Source organism: Crotalus tigris, unplaced genomic scaffold, assembly GCF_016545835.1.
Source record: "Crotalus tigris isolate CLP2741 ecotype Arizona unplaced genomic scaffold, ASM1654583v1 scf7180000018485.2372832, whole genome shotgun sequence".
NCBI classification, from domain to species: Eukaryota; Metazoa; Chordata; class Lepidosauria; order Squamata; family Viperidae; genus Crotalus; species Crotalus tigris.
This window is the reverse complement of record NW_024097033.1, coordinates 1775457-1800136: the sequence shown is the minus strand read 5'-3', so window position 1 is coordinate 1800136 and position 24680 is coordinate 1775457. Positions and strand designations below refer to the sequence as shown.

Below are 24680 nucleotides of genomic sequence, written 5' to 3'. Positions count from 1 at the left end.
CTCCAAGTCTTCCCTTAAAAGCTCATTTCTTCCTTCCCCAAGGTCAGCTCTTATTCTTTTACAGAAAGAATGGCAGACCCATGCTGCAAAATGGTGGATGGAAGAAGCTGGATGTTCCATGTATTTGGATCACTGGATGCATTGCCACCAGAAATATTCATGTTCTTTGATTTCTCAGCTCTCTAAAATTAAGGTCTACCTGGAGGAGGGCAGGATTGTGTGCCTGAAGGTTTCTTACCAACAAGAGAGTAGTCACCTAAGATCTTGGTGGCCTCCTGGACTCCTGGCTTTTTAAGGGATGCTGTAAATAAGATTCATCTGATGCAGAGTTCACTGCTACTGAAAGCTCCACTCAGAGATAGGGCTGACTAAAGATGCATAACCTGAAGATGGATGGAATCAAGGAAAGAAATAACCCCCTTTATTTTTAATCAGCAAAAGAGTTCTGAAACTGATAAGAAGCCTCAGTTTTCCCAGAAGGTAGAATCAAGACTGATGGAACTTATTTTCTACAACTATGAAAGAAAAGAAAAGGATCAACACAGTAGAAATGAAAACCATATTGACTTTATTTATTTTTTTCAACAAACATCTCTATATCTAAATATATTTCTGCAAAAATATATTATCTATATCTCAGAGTGGCAGATTATATGTTCCTAACAACCTTCCAGCAATCTGTCTTCAAGGATAAGAAAAATCATAAATATAAATGCCAACCAAGCTGACGTTGCAATAACAAAAAAATACATGCTGAATTATTTCCTGAAAATATACTTAGCTGAGTTTTACACACAGAAATGACAAGATTTGTAATTATAAATTTCAACTAATGGATGACACTGCAGGTGTTTGCACCAAAACAGTTTTTCCACTGTTGTGATTTTACTGTATTTCTTGGTATCTACAGTATTTGAAATGTTTAGATCAGATTTCCCTTTCCCTTTTTATGATATTACCTGGAAATGATTTGGAAAAGAAAAAATCCTATTCTACTTACAATTAAAAGAAACTTAAAGTTCTGTTTTGTATATTGTAGTGCATATTTGTCATACACACTTATTGCTAATGGACAGTCGAATATTTACGGACATTCAAAAATAATACCTCATATGAGACTTAACATCCAGCAGCTCTAAAGAAGTCACCCTGGGCTCTCCAGCCAGGTTCTGTAAAATCTTCAGTCGGGGGCCACAGTGTTTGTAGAACTCAGTGCATATATTCAATAGGGACTCACGAGGTCGCCGAAACTCTTCTCTAGCAATACGTTCATCCAGCTCCTCCCGCTGGATGCCTTGGCCTTCCTCTAGCAAATGAAGATTTTCTCTGAATATAACAAACAGGGGAAATGCAGAATATGGAAATCAAGAGACAAGAATGGGCTGATATGTGAAATCATTGTCATGAAACCTGCCTGCTGAAGGAGTGTATCTTTACTTTGGCAGGGAAATCATTGCTTGATATTTCTCCTATAAAAGAAGCAGCCAAAGAAGGCAGAAGCTGTTACTTAAGGGACTTTTGGCTGTTTTCTCCTGGTATGGAATCTCTGGTATAAAATCACTCAAAATAAAGCTCAGTTTGGGGTAGAGAGTAGGAAGATTGTATTAAAGGAATGTATTACAAATTCTAAGGAAAGAAGCTAGCGGCTATATTCCAGTACCTGATAAAATGCAGTTTGGCTCCTTGCTCTGGGTACCTAGAATATAGAAGACAGAAACAAGGACAGAGGAATTCAAAAACCATAAGGCGAGGTACACTTTGGTCTAGATCAAATACTCATAATACATGTAGTACCAATGGAGAAATGAGGGGGTGCTTTCCTCTTCATGTCCACTCTCATACTAACACCTTTTTTGTATATGAAGCAACTTCGTCTTGCCCAAGAGTCATATTTGGATGTGGTGTTGTATGTGCATGAAATCCAATGCACCAACCCCATGCTAGATGGCTGTTTTGCACATTTCTTTGAGATAGCAATAACTCTGTTTAGGCCCACATATTTTGGACTTAATACACACATAGCTCTATGTTGTATTATATTTGCCAATGACTAGCTAGATATAGACATGTCTAGCAAGCACAGAGGAAAACAGTGTCTCAATCTGTTCACCAGAAGAAAAGAGTTTTGCTTTCTAATGGGAAAATATTTCTATACAAACAGTAGCATATCACTGAAGCACACATACTTGGAATAAGTAAATTTTTAGCAGAAGAAAAGGTGTGAGGGCTTTCCTTCAGGTGCTACATTTAAGATTACTATATAAAGATTATTAAATTGATTGTCTCATATACATAAATTTTCATTAGCTACCAAGTTAGGCAAAAATTATTAAAAGTCTAGACAAAATCATAAAGAATAAAGTCTAGCAGTGGCTTTTCAACCACTGTAACTCAAAAAAGTATTGTAGTTCATCAGTGTTATCCAGTTATGATATATTGATTAAACTGGTGAAAATTTCCATATATTTTCCAATTTTCAGTAGGCTGAATGGAGGAGAGAATTTTCACATATTCCTTCCTGTGGAGTTCCATCATCTATTTCAGCTTAGAGCAAAAGCTTGTGATAGAATAATAAAAAAGAATTTTTCCCATATTCTACAAGATCAAACAATCTACGCTCAATGGAGAACAACTCTATGTGCAACTATTGACATTCTAGGACAGACCCGGGTGGATGACCCAAAGTTTGGTATTGCCAGATCACAAGGTCAATTGAGAAGCTACTACTCTAGCCACTCAGAACTAGAGGGGTGAAGGTGAGATAAAATGGTTCCATCTTCATCCTTTATGGAAGATGTAGAGAAATGTATTCTGCCATCACATCTAATATTCTAAAGTTCCCCTACTTCAGTCTTCTGCCTCAGCTTAGTATGTCATGAAGTGCAATGAGAAGGACTCAGACCATTCCTCAGGCAGCTGCAAGCTCCAACATCAATTCCAGTTTCAGACTAACTTCATTTGTCATACTGCATAGTAGTCTGATTCTTCTCACCCCAAGGCAGTAAGATTACTGAACTCTGGATATAAGCATGTTTTCATGGGGAGATATCTTCATAGGAATTGTACTTGAGGTTACTAAATGATAGAAATAAATTTTGACATACGACTGTCTTCTCTATTATGTATTATGTGTCAAATTCTTGTGAGTTTTGCACTGGCTTCTGTTAAAAACAAAAACAAAACCCATAATCATTTGGTGGTTTGATTTAATAAGGTAAGTTTCATATTCTGTCCCTATCTGTCCCAACATTCATTTTCTTATTCAATATTGTACAGTATAAAGACTATGTAAAAACATTAGTATTAGTAAGGTTTAAATAATAAGTTGCAGGGCAGCCTCTGTTAAATACCTGGTATTTGTTCCAGCTGACATAGTATGGTTAGCAGTAGTGGTTCCTTTATGGCCTTGATCACAGCGACTCATCTGAGGTGCAGTCATTGGCCTGTTAATGGCAGTAGTAGTAGTAGCAGTGCAGTAATTAGTAGAAGTAGCAGTAATAGAAGAATCTTAGTGCTGGAAAAGCTATTTGGGACACCAAGTTCAGCCCTCTGCTTAAATTCAAATTAAAGCTTCAACTTGTCGAGCCTCAACTTAACACATCCAGCAAAGAGATCACCACCTTGCTCATCAAATGACCTCACTGCCAGATTATTTTTAGAGTTGGGAAATTATTCTAAGATTCAACTGGAATTAGCCAACCTATATCTTAAATCTATTAGTCAATGTCCTGCCTTCAGAAACAACAGAAAACAGGTCTTTTCAATGTAATCTTTTTTTAAGGTATTCAAAGAGCACGATCAGGTCCTTATTCTCTATTTTCCCAAACTGAACACTCAGTTCCTTCAATCTCTCTTCATAGGCCTTAATTATTAATGCTCTCCTTCCTTCTATGTGAGGCCTCTGGAATCAAAACAGAACTCACAATACAGTCCGACTATATAAATGAAATAATAAAGTAGAATTATTATTTCTTTTGATGTGGAAACTGTGTTTTGTCGCTCCACTATCATTAGACTTTTTGTGTTATAGTAGTATTTTTGGCTGATCTTGAAAGGGGCAGACTTGGAAAGGAGAACTCCAGGAAACAGTGGAGATAACAGGACATTGTTTGAACTAAATAAGTAAACAAACAAATGAATAACTATGCCATAAATAGGCAATTCCAAAATGACAAAATGCATACATGTCCCAAGAGTCAAGCTCAACCTAAGAAACTGTTTATCTTTATTAAATGTCATTGTATTACTTTCTGGAAAAGGAGGAAAAGAAATTCTGGATGGCAAATGCTGAATCTGCATTAATTAATCTGTGATTAAAATCCATCAGATAGATCCTACTTTGACACACATACACACCCAACCTCATTTTCAGTGAAATAGATGTCGGGGGATTTAATTTTGAAACGGATAAATGCAACCTTCTATATTTTATAATGCAGATTTGAATAGTACTCATTTTAATTCTTGTTCTTGTGCATGCATGCATACATACATACATACATACATTATACAAACATATAATGGCATACAATTGTTTTCACCATGGGCAGGAACATAAAATTCTCATCTTTTTTTCTCCTTGGGCCCTGAAAGGTCATAAGCTAGTAAGAGGTGTAGCTCACCGAGTAAGAACTTCCACACTGTACAAAAGCGCTTGCAAGGATGTCGCAAGAGCAGCTGTAGCAGCAATCTCTTCTCGAGCAGCTGTCACAGTTTCCACTTGAGAGGTTTGCCTCTTAAGTTTCTGCAAGTAACAGGGCACTAGAGCTTCAAGGACCATCAGCATCTGAAGACTGAAACAAGGTAGATCATATAACGATGCTATCAATACCCCTCAGTTCAGGAGAAACCTATTTTTGTCTGCAGGAAAAGGGACTTTGCATACTAGTTCTTTTGAATATAGGACACCATCACTGCCAGAACAAATTTGGACCTGCAAAAAAAATCTTGTTTTTTTTATTAAGAATAACAATATCTTCCCAAAAATGTAATAAAATGAAACAGCAAGTAACTAAAAAAATGTTAAAGGACAAGACAGTTTGAGAAGGCAAAAAGAGGAAGATGTTTGTTTCCAGTGTGGTGTGGTTGAAGCAACCAGCAATAAGTGATTTTTCCCTGTTAATCAGAGAGCCAAGCATCATCTAACTAGGTTCTATGGCTAAGCTTGAGGAGACAATGAAGATAGGTAGAAGTTGAAAGGCCAGATAGAATAATCTTTGTACTTGGAAACAGTAATAACATTCTTCCAATCATTAGACACAGAGACAAACATCTTGAATGTCAGGGAAAGAATTAATAAAATAAAAATAAAAATCCTTGAATAATCCTTGAATGAAGAGAAAAGTTTTAAATGGTTTAAGTAATATATGCATTGTGCAAATTTAAAATCTATAAATTTGAATAACAGATTGTTATCATACTTGTTTGAAAATGCAATTGGGAATTAACCAAGAAATAGTTGTTACCTTCTGAAAGACTCAGGTGCATATGCCACAACTGTTACACATAACTTGATGGCTTCACTGATTGAAAATGTCAGATCCTCATTGCCATAACAGAAATCTGAAATATACAAAATAGAACATAACAGAGTATCTACAATATGGAAATATTGTGTCATGAGAGATAAAATCAAAAAATATCTATGTCTTTTGCTTTAGGCAACTAATTCATGTTCAGTCTCTGTACATTTATACAATGCCTGTACATTGTATCAAAGTAGAATTGATCATTAGTCATAATTCATAAATTCTGTTAAGATTCCTTTCACTTTAGAATTTAAGGCATAGACATTCATCTAAAAAAAGTTAGCAGCAGTTCTAAATAAGCATGGGTGGGATTACCTGATCAGGCTGCAATCCTATTACCATTTATCTGGCACTTAACTCCACTGAAGACTTGGTTTGTTATTATGTGACTGCACAGTAAAATTTATTAGGAAAATTCATTAAAACATAAGTGAGAAAAGAAAATTTTTAACATTAGAAAATATAGAGAGAGAACAAGATACAGTACAAGAATATAAAGTAAAGAATATAAAGGCCAAGAATACAGGTAGAAACAATTTATACAATACAATTGTAAGCCAGTTTAGACCTCTTTAGAATTTTGTTTCTTTAAAAATAAAAAGGTAGTCCTCAGCTTACGACCACAATTGAGCTCAGATTTTCTGTTGCTAAGTGAGGCATTTGTTAGGTGAATTTTGCACCATGTTACAATCTTTCTTGCCACAGTTGTTAAGTGAATTACTGCAGTTAAGTTAGTGACATAGCTGTTAAGTGAATCTGGCTTCCCCATTGACTTTGCTTATCAGAAAGTCGCAAAAGGGGATCGTGTGACCCCGGGACGCTGCAACCCACCAAAAATACGAGTCAGTTGCCAAGCATCTGAATTTTGATCACGTGACCATGGAGATACTGCAATGGTTCATAAGTGTGAAAAACAGTTATAAGTCACTTTTTCAGTCCGTTGTAACTTTGAATGATCACTAAATGAACTGTTGTAAGTTGAGGACTACCTGTAAAATGTATTTCTTTGTGGAGGAAAATCATAGGGTTTAAAACAAAAATGATTGGCTAATCATTTACTGAATAGTGGCAGACCAGAAGATCCTGCATAGTCTAAGTAATGTAGTATGATCCTGATCATTTTTAAAAAAACTCTTTTTTTTAATTTGGTTTTTTATTTAACATTTCAGTGTTTAGGTTTATAGGAATAATGAAAGCAGAAATATATTTATTTCACAAGAAAAATGGCATTTAAAAAAACTGAAAATACCTAGTGATTTTAGGGGCTTCTCTGCTTTTACCAATTCTAGAATATCCAGATTGTCAGAAGTATCTCCTTCTAAGGACTGCAGGAGATCAAACAGGCACTGAGCAGACACTCCCTTGCTGGGTCCATTGTATGCAGCATCCTGCAGTGAAGAAAGCAATGTTGTTCTATTTACTTGTTTGTTTATCTATTGGATTTCAAGGCTGCCCTAACCCAAAAAGACCCTGGCTGGCTTACAATTTTTAAAAGGATGCACAATGTTTTTTTAAAATAGGAACATTGACACCCAGTGAAAACCAGTCATACGTTTATGTCAATTGAGGTAAGCAACACTAGTTTTGAATATGTGAGAATTTTATACAAGAGTTGCAAACTTTAGTCTTTATGTACAGAGGGTTATTTAGCAAAATCTAAGAAATCCCAAGGTGGTCTGATTTTGTCAAATGAGCTATGTAAAATCAAGGTGATGAATGGACAATCTTGATGGTGTATGAAACAAATTATTGCATTTTGTATTTTTTTAATGTTATTTTATTTATTTTGCCAGATACAGTCCTAGAGACTGTGCCCTGAAGATATTCTTTGCTGTATAAATGAAGCTATTATTGGTGTCAAAGTCAGTTTACTTCCCATCACAGAGGATTTCCCTATGATGGCTTTCATTAAGAGTTTTAATGGTTTCAGAAACATTATTAATGCTGATGGTTTAAGAAGGCCAACAGGAAATTTTAAAAATTCTAAAACATCTATACATTGCAAGAAGAAATGAATATCTTCAAAAGAATGTTCACATTTTAATTCCCATTTAACATGTACAACACAATCTTCATGGCCCATATATTTCTAAATATCAGAACTGAGGTGTGAAGCTGAAGATGAAGGCTCACCATTCCCACTTACCCAGAACCATGCCTTTTCTGTCATGTCCAAATATTCACTTTAACTAGCGCATGCTTAGGCAAAAATCACAGGATTAGCAGATTTTTATTTATTTATATATTTAACACTATTTAACTTATGCATAGATGTGTCTCTCCTTGTACAGTAGACACAAAAAGTTGAATATGCAGGAAATATCAATGTTTTGTTGATGGGAGAATGTCAGCCTTGGAAGAGAGAATTTTCTAGACAGGAGACCAGAATTGCTGAAAATGTGAGCAAGCCTTCAAGGAATAAAATAAAATAGGCTTAGAAAAGGAAAGCTAAAGCTTCTCTGCATAAGAGAGTCAGTGGAAAAAGAGCATGCAGAATTGATGTGGGATAAACCAGTATAAATGGTTTATACCATCAGAAAACAATGAAAACAATTTTCATACAGCAGTTGGCTGATACTCACAGGAAATTTGAGAAGTGGAGCAACACTAGCAAACAATTGCAGCACAAAAGGCTTACGATGTAGAATGTAAAACTGACGACAGGCAAACTCAATTGCTTGACGGAGCTGTGGATTACTCTCATAGTCAGCGTATACCTGGGAAACAAGAAAACCCTTAGGAGTTTTGATTTGCTAACAAGAGGCTGAAGGGTCATCTTCAAAAATTGCACTGTGACTCAAGGCAGTCATGATAAAGAATTAAAAGGGAGCAATGGGAAATAAGATCAACAATGCATCCTTTGGAAATTTTGTCCTGGCAAGATAGTCTAATGACAGCTTTAGGCCTTTCAGTTTTCTCTGTTTAAGAAGCTTACCTGCAGCATAGTGGGAAGGATCCACTGGTAACCACTGAGAGAGAAGAGGTGGTTGAAATGTACAGCTGTGTTGATTACAGTAGCAGCATACTGCCTCAACAATGCACTGTCCTCTGGGTGTAGGATCAGGGCCCCATTAAATACATTCAGGAACAGCATGATTTCATCCCCCCAGGGGAATTCACTGGGCATTCCCAGGAACATCTCTTCTAGCAATTTAATCCATAGGCTTTTCTGAAGTGTATCCAGACCAAAGAGTTCCTTGCCAGCTAGGAGAACAATGAGAGCAATGTCATATTAAAATGCAATAGCTTATTATTTTAAAGAGAAATAACAGAGCTTCCTTTAAAAAAAATCTCCAGAGGAATCCATACACCAACGTATTAAAAATAAGGTTTACCTCATTAATTAACTTTGGTTATTCAAAGAGATCATAGATTCTTGTTCTATTTTGCTGAGCTCATATTACACTCATTCAGTACTACTAAACAATTATGATGATGCTATCTATGGAGATTTAATTGTATCTAACAACAAAGTTGCTGTCTCATTTTGGTGGTTCAACAGAGTATCAATAAAAATGTTTTCCATATAGTTAGACCTGATTAGTATTTGTAGGGGATGAAGATAGGAAATCCTAGTAGCCTAGATTGGAAAGTAAAATAAAAACATCTTAAAAGAGGATAATGGCAAACCAATTCCATACTATTGTCAAAAAATATCTATTTAGCTACCTGAAGTCAAGCTCAGCTTTAGGGAGACTTATTGGTACCTTGTGGATCATTGAAGAGTGAGAATTCTGTATCAATGGCACTACGGGGAAATGAAGGCAAGCGAAGAAGGTCTTCTTGCAGCAAAGACACATGGGACTGCTTGTGAGCCACAGGAATCTTCTGAGTCAGAGAAATGAGAAACAGCACTCGACCCACTTCTTCTAATTTACGGGTAAATACCTAAAAAACAGCCAGACAATGATTAGAATAATTGTTGATCCAAAAAAATAATTGTTATCAAGTGATCATGCATTGTGCTCAACAGTTGTTTATGAGGTGGGAGAGTGTCCAAAGTACAAAGATATCGGAGAGACACAAACTGGAGGAATAAGGAATTATTATTATTATTATTAGCATATGGCATTGTTACAGTACCCAGGAGACCACAATGCAATTGCATTGTAGTAGTTTGGCCTGCCAAAGTACCAGCCCTGTTATAGGGCACACTTGCATGCTTCCCAAGTGTACCATAGGAAGGCAAGCTGGCTTCACATCAGAGAGAAAGATGAGTGGCTCTTCCTGCAGTGTCACCCAAGGCCCTCTCCCTTCTCAGAGCTGCCTCTCCAGTGGACGTCACGATGGGGAAGGTTCAGCACTGTCAGGAATCTGACTGCCTGTACAGAGCATCAATTGGTCTCCCCACTGAAGTGGTACCTATCTATCTACTTGCATAGAACATGCTTTCAAACTGTCATGTGGATAGAAGCTGAGGAGAATGTTAGGAGCTCATCCTTCCATGCGGTGCTAGGATGTGAACTGCTGGAGCAGAACCATCTCCAGTGTCATTAAACCACTGAGTCACCATGCCTGTAATAAGGAATTGAGAACTAGGAATAGGTAACCAATTTTAGTTCCATGCTTTACCAGCCACCACTAAGAACTATCAGAATAAATAAATAAATAGTAATAACTATTCTACATCCAGAAAAGGGATCTGAAGCAAATAATATGGAGTGGAAAAAAGAATGGAGAAATTATCATAGGTAGATGCAATATGTTGATGTAATTTAATTAATCCAATTTACAGTGTCACATGTTTTAATTAATGTAATTTATATGTATTTTGGAAAATAGACTATTTGAATATGAATATATGTATCAAATATATAACTTGCAGCAACAGGATCAAAAATATTACATCTCACAAAGAGCTTTGGGCTAGCACAAAACATATAGCCAAGCAATATTTCCATATTGTGATGGGAATGACTCATCAGGCACAATCCTATCTATCCATGGTGGAACTCTAAGCACATTTTTGAATGGAACAAGCGAAAATTAATAGGTAAATGGACCAGTGCATTCCGAAATTGCTTTGAGCTACTAAAAATTATGTATCCACAAATCCAAGAGACTGTCCTAGGAATCTAGGTCTAAGAATCCTAGTTTCATGAAAAGACAATACCTTATTCAATTCAAAGCTTTTGTAATTCTTAGCTATTAAGACATAAAATGTATATACAGTATCTTGCACAGTGCTTTTTTTGTAAAAAAAAAAAAAAAAAAGGTGCCAGAACTCACACACATCATATAACCCGCCTTGCCTACCCTACAAGGTTCCATCCAAAAAAGGTGCCGGAACTCCGTTCTGGGCGTTCTATGACAAAAAAAAGCCCTGATCTTGCACCAAAAATATAGAAATGAGTAAGCTTGTGACTTCTGCACCACAAAATATCTTCCGGATCATTCCAAATCATATAGCAATGTGATAATCTGGTGAGGATGCATCATTGTTCTGTTTACTATAAACATACCTGTTTTTGAATGAGTTCTTGCCCCCTTTCTGGATGCATGTGTACCAGATTCAGTTGTGGAGATACGGATCTACGAAATGGGTAAATGTCACGGACATAGGTCTGTGGGATAATTTTAAAAAGCCTGTATTTTATAAATGAATTGTACTTCTAGCACATTAGCAATTGCATTTTTGGAAATCATAATACTTTTCAGTCATAATGGTGTAGTGGAGGAGAAAAATCTCTCATTTCTGGGCTTCCTTTTTACGTAAGTTGATAACTGGTTAAGAAACAGGAAAGAGAATAATAATAAATGGGCAACTTTGATACTGGTGATATATGCATAGTGTGAACTCCCAGGGATCAATATTGGGACTGATGCGACTAAGCTGGCAGTAATAGCCAATACCTCAGAATATAGGCTCAAAATCTATATGGATCTTGACAGACTTGAAAACTGGGCCTTATCTAACAAAATGAAATTCAGTGTAAGCAAGATTTTACATTTAGGCAAGAAAAAGAAGAGGCAGGGTCAACAAACTGTACAAGATTAGGTGAAACCTGGCTCAACAGCAGTAACTGTGAGAGGGATCAATCACAATCACTTAAATATGAGCCAGCAATATGCAGCAGCCATCAAAAAAGTCAATGCAAGCCTAGGCTGCATTAGTACAGAAATAGAATCAACATCTCGTGAAATATTAGTACTGCTTTATAAAGACCACACTTGGAATACTGTGTCCAGTATTGGTCACCACTATATAAAAAGATGTTGAGATTCTGGAAAGAGTGCAGAGATGAGCAACAAAAATGATTAGGGGCCTGGAATCTAAAACTTATGAAGAATGGTTGCAAGAATTGGGTATATTTAGTGTAGTGAAAAGAAGGAGTAGGGGAGACATGATAGAAGTGTTTCAATATTTGAGGGACTGCCACAAAGAAGAGCAGGTCAGCCTATTTTTCAAAGCACCAAAAGGCAAGACAAGAAACAATGGATGGAAACTAAAAACGGAGAGAAGCAACCTAAAACTAAGGAGAAATTTCCTAACTGTGAGGACAATTAATTAATGGAATGGCTTGCCTTCAGAAGTTGTGGGTGCTCCATCACTGGGATCTTTTAAGAACAGACTGGATGGCCATTTGCCTGAAATAGTATAGGGTCTCCTGCTCAAGCAAAGGGCTGGACTGGAAGACCTCCAAGGTCTTCTATGGTTTAATCTATGGGGGTCTTTTTCCCCTTATATAGAAATGGTATAAAAAGTTAGAGCTGAGCAGTTGATAATACTGAACCTCTCCAGACTGAGGCAATGAGCTTCAAAATGAAAGACAATTCAGTGTAAAATAATGCACATTAACCCAAAATATCCAAGCTTCATTGAAATATGAATGGGATCTGAATTGCTAGTGATTGATAAGGAAAGGGATATTTAAAAAAGACGGTTTCATGCTTGGAACCATTAGGAAAGCAATTGAAAATAGAACTGCAAATATAATAATGCCCTTATATAAACCTGTGGTGAGATCATATTCAAACTATTGTGTAGGGTTTGGGTCATCATATCTTAAAGATATTATAAAGCTATAAAAGATGCAATCAAAATAATCAGGGGTCTGGAACAACTTTCATACCAGAAAGAATGTAGCAATCTGAGCTTTTTTTAGCTTGGAATAAAAGAGGGTAAGTAGAAACATAATAGGAATATATAAAATCTGCTCTGTCCATCCAGCCCAGATGACCAGAGAGTTAACAGTTGACCTAGAATTTCATAGCTGCCATGACAGCCATAGGCTTACTCTCAGATCATCACGGGCTCTACTCCATGGATCAAGCAATTAGCATTTGATGTGATAGAGCGAGGAATTCCTAGCAGTTCTTTGTCACTGAGGGATCAGTTTCTAGTAACTAATTCTGCACAGAAGAAAGGTCTATTAAAATTGTCCCAGAAGCCTTCTGGGTCCATCAGGGTCACTGCTATGAGATGGAAGGTTATATTAATTGTTTACCTATAAACACATATATGATTTGGGCTTGGATATTTTCAAAATCCCATACAGAATATGCTCATCCAATACAAACCAAAAGAGATGACATGTTGCAAGTCTGTGCACATTTCTGGAGTTAGAAATGAGCATTTCTGTGGTAATCCTTCTCTACCCCCACTCTTGAAATTGGAAGAGCTCACTCCCTTACAATATTTGGAAGGACAATTGAAACACTGATATTCCACAAGTACTTGGGAAATAAGTGTTATTTCCAAGATATAAGTAGGCCACCCATAAGTTTTTATCAAAGAGTTTATGTTACATTGTTACCTTTTCTAATATTAATAACTAATTTGCTAGTTTGGTCGTCATTGTTTCTTATTCTACTGTGGTTGCATTATTGTTGTACTTGTAAGCCACTTAGAGTCTATGCTTGAAACAACACACAAATTTTGAAAATACATGAAAATAAATTAAATAAGTATATTTTCAGAGTGTTTTATGCATTGTCAGACATAACCACAAGTGAGTCCAATGGAGCTTCCAGTAGACAGAACAGAACCGAATAACAGATTTGGAAGGGACCTTGGAGGTCTTCTAGTCCAACCCCCCGCTCAGACAGAAATCCCTATACCATTTCAGACAAATGATTATCCAATCTCTTTTTAAAAATTTCCAGGGTTGGCACACACACTTAAGGGCCTATACATATTATTATTAGATTGTATTAAACTTTCATATTAGTGTATCCAAAAAGTCACTCGCTGATGAGATTTTCAATTACAGTTAAGAAGTAACATTATAATATAAAATTATCTCACCTTATTATAATGAATAAGATTCCACCGCTTATCCATTAAAAAATAGTTGGAAGACTGGGATTCAGGTATGTTAAAAAATTCCAGACATTCCTAGCACATAAAGACATAACCATAAGGTAATATTGGTTGATCATATGTTCTTCAATTTAGAAAGTTATTGATTTTAAAAGTATTCTCCTCAGATAATTGTGGCTATATCTCTATTCCCTGCCTATAAAGATGGAATCTTAATAAAAAAAATAAGCTATCAAGCCTTGCACGGCTACTAAAATAGCTCTTAGTTAGTGATACCACTTATGACTGTAACAGAGTTTTTAAAAGCCACTGTCATCTTGAATTTCCAAAATCACAACTGAAAGTGATATGCTTACTTCATATAGTAGGCCTATGGAAATGAGCTGAATATGCAGATGCTGTGTATCTGAGGTAATTTGTAAGATGAATATTATAGGAGAAATACATGTATGATGACCTTTTCACATGAGATGTAAAGAAGCTGCTAAATCAGGCTTTTAACAGATAATTTTCTCCTTCTAAAGATCTGTATATTATTCCAAATCAATCTTTATCCCACAACCTAATAAGGTTAATGAAGGAGCTTTAATACAGGAAGACTGGAAAATACAGCCAAAACTTTTTTTTCAAAATTATTTTAATAATTTGCAAACCTTTAAAAGAGCTTCAAACTGGGTGTCTTCATGGACTGGTAGCTGGGTTGGGATATCACATTCATTCTGCCCATGAACTACTAAGGTCTTGGTACCTTTAAAAGCAATAATATAATAAAATGTTTGTTTACAAAAAATATACTTTTGGAATCCTGGATAAATAAACATAAATTACTGTATGTCTTAGTCTTCCTCTGAGTTGTTCAGAACATTTTAGATGATTCTTATTCTGTTATCATTTTTGCTTCTGTACAATACAGTGCAGTTGAAAAAGAAAGAGTGACTGTTTTGTACAGGAATATTCAGAGAAGCCTCCATGCCTCACTGAGAATTTCTCCTTCTCTCTTACCATGTCCAGTATTATAATATTATGCAATCCTGGCTTTCATGCATGTGCAGAGCTTTTTTTCAAGCATGTGGATATAGCTAGAAGGAGAAGGTAATCCAATTCAGGCTGTAATTGCTATATTTATAACACTATTGTTAACAATATAGAAGGGATTTTAAAAATAACCATGGGGACTTAATGCAGAATATGATTTTCAAGAACATCGGTTGGTTGTTTGGCTTGCTCCTTTAAAAGACTTTGTATCAGTTTTCTTTTGTCTATTCTATGGAATCTATACAAGATATGTATTGCAACTCACGGAGCTTTTTATGTGAAACCCATCCAGCACTTATAGTCTGTCTAATTACAAAATTATATCCATTAACACAAACCATTTTCCTAAACTATTGGTGTCTCATTAAGGCTAAAAGGCTATCACACAGGATGGTGAACTATAATGTCAATTCCTTATATAAGCACAGATCACAGTATATTACAGCCGATACAGTCTATTTGCCCAATAGAATTGGAGAAAGAGTAAAGGACAGCCAAAGAAGTTGACCATCATTTTATCACCAAATATTTCATGAATATTTTAGTTACTAGAGTAGATTTCCTAAAGGTAGTTTAAGCTTTATCTAAGAGTTTACCCTGCTGATGTAAAGGCAAAAAGCCAAAAATAAAACAAGATTCTTATTTAAACAAAGATTTTACATTTAAAAATCTCTTTCAGACATTCCCTTTCATATGGGAATGTCAATGACTGGTAAAAATATATATACTGAGCCTAAGATTTACAACCCCTCTCCCCTTTAACTCAGGCTATGTTAATGAATTTAGAAAATGATTGGGCAGAAATATATCACTATTATAGTTACAAAATAAAGACCAAATGCCAGCAAAAGCCCCAGGCAAATAAAAATAATGCTTTCCATACCAGGCATTGAGGCAGTAACCAGAAGCTTCACCTCACATTGTTCCTTCTTCATAGTTTGTTTGAGATCCTTGAAGAACAGTCCTTCTACATAACCCACCACTTCCCAAAGAAAGGTCAGAGTGGCTGAAATGGCATCCATGCCCCATTCACATGGTGTGCGCACAAAATACATGATCAGTCCCACCTATGAATCATAAAGTACACAATATATATATATATATATATATATATATATATATATATATATATATATATATAAAATTGATTTTTTTAAAATAAGAGTCTTTAATGCTCAGAAAAAAATGTGTTGTCTGGGTTCATATATTTAACAGTCAATAATAGTTTCTATGCTTTCATAATCAACATACTAACTAGAAATATCTTTCCTTGGTCTTATCTTCTTCCAATAGTATTCTCCTTTTATCAACATTGAGCAAATATAGTTCTTAATACTATCAATACATATGAAGTTGAATATAAACATTTTTCTAGTACTTAACAATAACATCAGTATGTAATGTCTTTTCTAATCAGCTTATTTTACAGTTGCATTTGCAAAAAATCATCTTATGTAAATCACTATAGGCTCTGTTTTCACAACTCTTATTTAAGCTTAGTTTCCCCTCAGTATTCAAAACATTTCTTGTCAGTTATAGTTTTCTCAAAATTGATTACATTTAAATATCCAAAATATTTCATACATTTAAATCATCCCATTGTTTTTACATTTCCCATATCATAAAACAATACAATACTACTTATAATTCACATCTCTCTTACTATAGAACCCATTCGTATCCAAAATTTAACTATTCTTTTAATCATACTCAAACAAATATTTAGTCATATAGTACTCCATCTGGTAGGTCAAATGATCTCTCTTGAATCTGGCTCTCGCCTTCTTATTTTGCCTAGTGGCTTTCCAAGTCAGTGTATTTAGCTTACCATGGGATTCTTCCTGTATTTTTATAAATATTGTTAAGAATGGGAAAGACAAATTGAGCAAGGTGCTTTTGAGGGGGAGTTTTGCCCATTTATATTTATTAAGAAGCTTCTACTTTTCTTCTCCCTTGATTTCTCTTTTTATTTTTGTCTCCCAAACTCTGATGAGTCTCCTGACAGCTCTACTGTCCATTTTTATAAAATCTTCTTTTTTATCTTCAGGTTTGTTTTGAAGTTCTGAAAGATAAAATGTCTTTTCCATTCCCAATATTATAGCAAAATCTTGCAGAATTTTCTTTCTCTGTGTTAAGCTGTAATTTTCTTCATTTGTAGCCTCCATCTTTGGGTCACTTTCCTCTATTTTTGTTCTGTTATTTGATTAATTTGTTCATTCTTTGTCACCATTTTTTGAGAATGTTTTAACTGTGAGCTTAAATCAAGGATGTGCTCATTTATATCATGAAAATTATTTTTAATCTCATTATGATTTGAAGCAATTGTTGTTTGAATTAGTTGCAACATAGCATACATTTCCTCCTGGAAAATATTTGTCTTGTCTTGAAGTATTTCTCCTGCAGATCTCTGATGTTCCAGACTGGGGATTTTAGAAAAGAATATTGCATGTGGTTTCTTACCACTTTTAGTTGTATATGCAACCTCCATTTTCATCAAACCAACCAGTCTTAAATTCCAAACACTATAGACTTATATGTCTGTTATCTTTATAAACAGTCCAAAATGTTCAATCACTTAAAAACAATCCAGTAATTTCCCCCCTAGAAGAATAGCCAAAAAGTCAAAGTTTTTCTTTCTCTGCAGACGATTCTTAACTTAAATATTACAGCTCAGTAAGTGTTTATAATCCAAGAAGGTCAGCAGTTTTCATAACAATTGTAATAGTAATAGTAGTAAAGTTGGAAGGGACCTTGGAGGTCATGTAGTCCAACCTCCTGCTCAGGCAGGAAACCCTACACCATTTTGGACAAATGGCTGTCCAGTCTCTTCTTAAAAACTTCCAGTGTTGGAGCATTTACTGCTTCTGGAGGCAGGCTGTTCCACTGATTAATTGTTCTCACTGTCAGGGACTGGAGGCTAAAACATATAAGGAACAGTTGCTAGAATTGGTTATGTCTAGTTTAATGAAGAGAAGGATGAGGGGGGACATTTTAGCAGTGTTCCAATATCTCAGGGGCTGCCACAAAGAAGAGGGAGTCAAGCTATTCTCCAAAGCACCTGAAGGCAGGACAAGAAGCAACGGGTGGAAACTAATCAAGGAGAGAAGCAACCTAGAACTAAGGAGAAACTTCCTGACAGTGAGAACAATTAACCAGTGGAACAACCTGCCTCCAGAAGCGGTGAATGCTCCAACACTGGAAATTTTTAAGAAGAGACTGGACAGCCATTTGTCCAAAATGGTATAGGGTTTCCTGCCTGAGCAGGGGGTTGGACTAGATGACCTTCACGGTCCCTTTACTATTATTATTATTAACCTTGCTTAGCAATGGAAATTCCTGTTCTAATTGCAGTCATAAGTCGAGACCACCGTCTTTCCGGAGGGCTCCTCCTTCTTTGTCGTCTCTCTGGAGCGACTTTAGACCCATTTAGGGTCCCCAGGCAGGGCAAAACCAGCCATGGGGTGTGGAGCTCCACAATCCCTTGGCCGTTTTGCTATGATCAAAACCAGAAGTCTCCACAAAGTACACAATTTTTATTCCAATTTACAGCAGAAGCTAAGTAGATGGCCAGTGATAAATATGAACATGTGTAAGATTGAGTTAGTCTTTCTCTGTCAATAATTGTAGTTTGTACATTGAAAATCTGGGTGGCTATTCCTACCAAGGGAAAATATGGAATAATTTATAAACTTACTTAAAATACCACAATGGAATAAAAAAATTTAGAAGACATCTATATTATCAACCTCACTTTTATCTTCTTCATAAAGTTAAATTGAAGAAAACCCACTGAAAAAGGTGCTAGAAAATGTTATGGCAAGGTTAACATTAAGGCTTGTGCAAATCCTTTGCAACATATGCTCTGCTATACACGGGAACAAAGCAGCTGTCTTCAAATTACTGACACAACTACATCTTTTTCTAGGTTAATGAAGCTGCTTCAAAGCCTCCTCTCAGTAGTCTCTGCATAAATGTTTGTGAAAAGCCATTTTGTTTGGCTCCCAGCAGAATGAGAAAATTAATATTTTTATCAATCAAACAGAACTCCATGATGAGTAGGAATCTTCCCCAATTCTACAGTGTCTAGTGCTAATTTTTCAAACAAGAGTGAAGAAAGCAAGATAGGTCATACGATGATTGTAAAACTATTGCATTCTACTAAAAAAGGAGTATATACATTACTGTGCCACATCAAAATATTACAGCTATTTTATTTATTTATTTATTTATTTATTAAATGTACATGCTGCCTGTTAAGTCCTCAGCGAATGGCAAATAACTCATGAAGCAGTTGGTAGTTCTCAGGAGCCTCTTTATTGGAATACAGCATACTGGTTACAATGCCGACAATGCCCAAGTTCCTCTGCTCCTTTTAAAGACGATCCCCGGGCCAAACGGCAACATTTGGCGTGCTTGCACTTTGCGCATGCGTGCGAGTGCCGGCGCCAGCCAGTCTGGTCCCGGGCAGCTTGCAACTGCCCGGGACTGTTGCAATGTCCCGAGCCTGCCTTCACAGGCTCAGGACACAACACTGCCCATCTCACTGTTTCAAAGGAGAGATGGGCAGATGCTGCTAAAAGATAGTTTCATTGGTTTTCCTATGCATTGCAGAGAGCTGGATCCTTATGTTACTTTCCAGCTTCCCAATTCTATAATTCCATGAAACAAATAGAGGGAGTAAACCAGAAGAAGGCAGTATGTTTTATACAGATTTCAAAGTTTTCTGTACATCTAATTTGAGCTCCAAATTCTGTGAAGAAGTTAGGATAAAAAAATTATTATATGCTTTTGGGCATTTCAAATTTGATCTTAACTATAAGAATGAAATTAGAGTGACAGCACACAAAATTTTAATCTTTTGGAAAGGTACATAGATGATTTTACTAACTCTGAAATACACATCACAGATGTGATTGCCACAAGGAGTAACTTCTTCAGCAAAAAGAAATGGCTGAATTTTTTTTAAAAAAACCTTCCTTTTTACAGCCCTATAATCCCTATTTGGAGTAGAGTCTGGGTGACTGGATGGAGCTGAGAATTAATGGTTCAAAATATAAATGCCTGAAGTTCAACGTATACACTAGAGAAATTCAACTATGTTTTTGATCTTCAGAAAATCAAAGCTAAATACCTAGAAAACATATTGACTATAAGAAAAACTGTATAGGAGGTGGACTTCTTTCTTGAATGTGACACTAATTGTGACTAATTCAAAATTCACAGTTGTCTGTACTTTGGATAGGGGCATCATTAATGCTTACAGTCTGGGTTCTGCCCAGGACTCAGAAGAACCTACCAAGTAATTGAAGAGGATATGGGATGTCTGAGCAGGAAAGTCTCCGATGTTCAGCAAAAGTTTCCTCAGCATATACATCAATTCATCCTGCAGTTAGAGCAGAAATTTTCAATCTTGTTATAGCATAGCAGTCAATTTCACTACTTGCACAGGGATCAATTATTATACTCTAAGGTAACATACAATTAAAATCCTTACAAGTTGCAGTATTATGAATGCTTCCCCATAAATAACCTGGGAGAGTTTTTTCTTACAGGAGAGCTGTAAAACTTAATCAGAACATTTGAACAAAACCCTAGTCTGATAAAAGTTTAGTCTTATCTTCAAATGTTTGAACTCCTTATGTTATTTGATTGTATTAGATGCTAACTAGTTTATCTCTAACTTGAATGAACCTTGAGCACCTTTCTCTAGCATTGGCAGGAGACTAGAGATTGTTGCCCTCATTTTAAATTGAATGCACTGAATTCTAATACCAATCTCTCCGTTGTATCTGGTTAGCCTTAAACATGATTTATTAAAATAAGTCATAAATTTAAAGCTGGGTTATTTCAGTAAAACATAGTAAAGATTCACTGCTATTTATTTGGATTCAGTTAAGTTAATCTGAAGTGAATTTCAGACATATTTTCCTCATCTTTTCCTTGCAACTATGCAGAGGAAGGAAGCAGAAGGAAAGGAGAGAGCACACATCTGAGACCTATTTATGCCTTAATAAATTACATTTTATCATTCGTTCCAACTAGGACAGGAACACCTGGGGGGTGGATTCAGCCAAAGGCCAGATTTCATTTTTGCTCCACCTGTTAGAAGCCATGCTTCAATATGGACAGGGTAAGGATAAAATTTGATCTGAGTGCAACTTATTTAGTATAGGGTTACTTTTTCTCTTTTTAATATTTTCCCCATTTGTTACATTAAACATTACAACTGGGTAACAACTTCTGAGAGGTCTCTAGGACTTTGTAAAGATATACACACACAAATACCGGGGGGGGGGGTGTTTGCATTGCGGGTGTCACATAGTTCCATCCTCTCCCAACTACCACTTTAACAACTATAATATCCAACTTTATATTGCCACTGTGTTGCGAGAGAGATGCTGTCAATGTCCTGTCTTGGTGTCCAGGAATTGGGTATGACCAGTTTAGAGAAAAGAAGGATTAGGGGTGATATGATAGCAGTATTCCAGTATTTGAGGGGCTGCCACAAAGAAGAAGGGAATCAACTTATTTTCCAAAGCACCAGAAGGCAAGACTAGAAATAATGAATGGAAACTAATCAAGGAGAGAAGCAACCTGGAATTAAGGAGAAACTTCCTAACAATGAAGAAAATTAACCAGTGGAACAGCTTGCTCTCAGAAGTTGTGGGTGCTTCATCACTGGAGGTTTTAAAGAAAAAACTGGACAGCCATCTATCTGAAATGGTATAGGGTTTCCTGCTTGAGCAGTAGGCTGGACTAGAAGACCTCCAAGGTCCCTTCCAGCTCTCCTCTGATTGACTGTCTAGAGGCTGTGAGGATCTGGATGGAAAAGAACAGACTGAAACTATTTTCTTCTATCCAAATAAGATGAAGTTGCTGTATGTACATCAGGGTTTTCTGTCAATACCAGCATTATCTCTGTATGGGCATTCACTAAGAAGCAGGTGAAGGAGCTGATTAATAATACAGGAATCCTTCTGGACTCCTGCTTAAACAAAAGGTGGAAGTTTTGCTCAGCTTTGGCTGGTGCACCAATTGCAATCCTGTGTGGTTCAGAAGGACTCATCTTCATTACTACCCAGATGGACTACTGCAGTATGCAGTATTTTGAATGAACTATCCTCAATTTCTGAACTACTCAGAAATTGCCAATTGTGCAAAAAACAGTGGCAAATGTACTCACTGGCTCTTGATACTGCAAGCATACAATATAATACAGATTCTTCAACTCTGCATTGGTTACCATTTGGTTTTTGGGTGCAATTTAAAATTCTGGTGTTGTCTATTTATGGCCTGGCACCTTGGTATCTTCAAGATTGCCTGCTCCTGTTATAATAAATCTAACCCATTAGTTCCTTTAGGAAGAAACTATTTTGGTCCCACACTTCTGAGAAGTGAGGGAGGGCAAAGTAGAAGAAACTGTTTTGAAATAGCCTCCCTGTGGATATTAGACTGAGCAATTCTTGTTGACCTTTAGGGAGATGTTGGAAGAAAGGAACTATTTTTTCTAATCTAAAAAGTATGCCATCTTTTACTTATTTTCATGTTTTCATTTGTAACTGTTACTTTTATTTTTTGTTTTATGTTATCTTTGAGATATATCATGGATGTTTTTATTGTTATATTACATACTAAAGAAAAAACTGATAGTCATTAGTTTGTGACTGGGGTATATGTCAAACAAACAAACAAACAAACAAACAAACAAACAGTATCCCGGGACCACAAGCTACTCCCCCTGGAAGAGAGTTTCGACTGAGTTCTTATACAGCACATATGTCTATGGAAAGTAGAACCTCTACCTGCCGATTACTGATAGTGAGTTTCTCCAGGAAATGTCGAAGAACAGTGGATGGATCTTCAATGAGACAGTTCCACAAGACTTGTTGAGCCACTGCACTCACTATATGAGACAAAAGGATTGAAAAGAGTTTTCATCTGTTCTTGGCAAACCCTATACCATATACTGTACCTGTATACTGTTGGCCTGAATTTGACACAACATCATTTGGTAATGCCAACTGTATCCAATTTGGTCCTAAACTCCTATTAAAGTTAGTAGTAGTATTTGATGTAGAAAGAAACTGTTTACAGTGGACACTTAATCAAATTCAAGCATGCCATTTTATGGCTTAGAACAGGGTATGATCTTAGTGTATTTTTCTCAATAGAAATGGGAAGAGAGAACTGAGTTATGATGGAAAGCATAACTGACTATAAATTCACATTTGCTTATTGTGGGGGATATTTTTGTCTACCCCTTTGTCTAAAAAAGGGAAAGGGCACAAACATCTTCAAGGAATACATCACTGGAACACAGAGCAAGCAAAGCACAGCCCTTCTGTCCTTTAAGATAAAATATCTATGGATTCCCCTTCACCAAAAGATGCTAATGAGATACTGAATTCAGATCTTTTGCTTCTGCCAGCTCTTCCATTGCAGCCGCCTTCTGACCCTGAATTTTATTCAAGTGACAGTAAAGACTCAGCTAGAATCTCTGATCAAAAAACAATGTGAAATTCCACATTCATGGAAAAACTGCTTCAGAAGAAAAAAAGAGATTACCCTGAACAAACCAGTATCTGCAATTTTTGATAGAATTCAATGCTTTCCACTATCACCTCCAACACTTACTCCAATCAAGCCATTCCATACTTCAGTGTCAAATTCTGTCAGAATCCATATCTGGAAAAGGGGTAAACTACGTAGAGTTTTACAGTTAAAGGTAAAGCTTATGTAGAATATTGAAGCAGATCAAAAACCACACTAAAGCTTGTTGGAGAATATTAAATGATTTTAATTTTTACTAGACTATCAGGCAATGTAAATGGAAATAAAAATTTGAATAGAACTTTAGACTGAAGAGAGACAATGGTAAAAAAAAAATCCACATCAAATTTTTCTTAACAATTTTATCAGTCATATGTATTCTCTCACATACACTATATTATACTGACTGTGTATGCTTCTATGCATACACATTGTCTATGTACATAAGGACTGTGCAGCATGTGTAGAATAATTTGGGAAAGATATTTCATTCTGTGCAATCATGTGAATGTTGCATCTCCCCTGCTATGTGATCCCAAGAAAAGACACAGTTGCTTCAAAGAATTGCTGAAAAATGCTCTGAAGCACCATTTTCGAATGGAATCTGAAACCTAAGTAGGGTATGTGTTTATGTGTATAAGACAAATATTTCTTTATTAGCTGACACTACTTGCTGTTAAAAGAAGTACAGATATTTTCAATTGCTTTCCAAAACTTTAAACTAAAAGAGTACCTGCTACTCCATCTTCCCGTACTTCTCCATCTTCCATCAAGTGAACTATTGGAAGTACAGCTGCACAAATGCATGCAGGAAACACTGCCTGTGGGGGTTGTGGTACATGATGATTTGGTGTGTGCTCTGCTGTATGCTCTTCATCTAAAAATGATGTGGAAGTAAAGTCCAAAATATTTCTGACATTTCATCTATAGTTATTCCTGTTTATCTATATAACTACTATCTGGTTGTAAGAAACCCCATCCTGAATAAGAGATAAATTAACTCAAGTCCACTCATCAAATGAATACCATTTTTGCATCTACTGACAAAACAATGTAAAACTTTTGTTTCAAAGCACAAGTCACTTTTTGTAATGTTTGATTCATATATTATGCTTAAGGGGTGCTTGCTACTAGAACCAGAAACTCTTCTATGTTATTAGCTGCCTATATAAGATGCATATATGGACTTTCTCAAGTTTATCTGTGTGAAAGAAGCCAATTGAAAATGAACAAAATTAATCATGTGAGCAGATTTGGCACAAGCGATGCAGACACTGTTTTAATGTAAAGACATCTGCCACATT

The 24680-nt window shown here is 36.0% G+C and overlaps 1 protein-coding gene across 14 annotated transcripts in view; it reads right to left on the bottom strand.

The window, feature by feature from the left end:
- Positions 1-24680, bottom strand: part of UNC80 (unc-80 homolog, NALCN channel complex subunit) — a 185213-nt gene that overhangs the window by 32611 nt on the left and 127922 nt on the right. For 13 of the 14 annotated variants that reach the window (XM_039352938.1, XM_039352942.1, XM_039352940.1 and 10 more), the window contains 16 exons: positions 24110-24253; positions 22629-22729; positions 20123-20209; positions 15710-15893; positions 14445-14539; positions 13777-13866; positions 10991-11092; positions 9236-9416; positions 8464-8732; positions 8111-8245; positions 6778-6916; positions 5466-5562; positions 4623-4793; positions 3351-3443; positions 1661-1696; positions 1108-1326 (listed from right to left, as the gene is read on the bottom strand). In XM_039352938.1, the coding sequence (XP_039208872.1) occupies positions 1108-1326; positions 1661-1696; positions 3351-3443; positions 4623-4793; positions 5466-5562; positions 6778-6916; positions 8111-8245; positions 8464-8732; positions 9236-9416; positions 10991-11092; positions 13777-13866; positions 14445-14539; positions 15710-15893; positions 20123-20209; positions 22629-22729; positions 24110-24253 (2143 nt within the window). The remainder of the gene's footprint in view (positions 1-1107; positions 1327-1660; positions 1697-3350; positions 3444-4622; positions 4794-5465; positions 5563-6777; positions 6917-8110; positions 8246-8463; positions 8733-9235; positions 9417-10990; positions 11093-13776; positions 13867-14444; positions 14540-15709; positions 15894-20122; positions 20210-22628; positions 22730-24109; positions 24254-24680) is intronic. The other variant, XM_039352945.1, reaches the window with a different exon arrangement.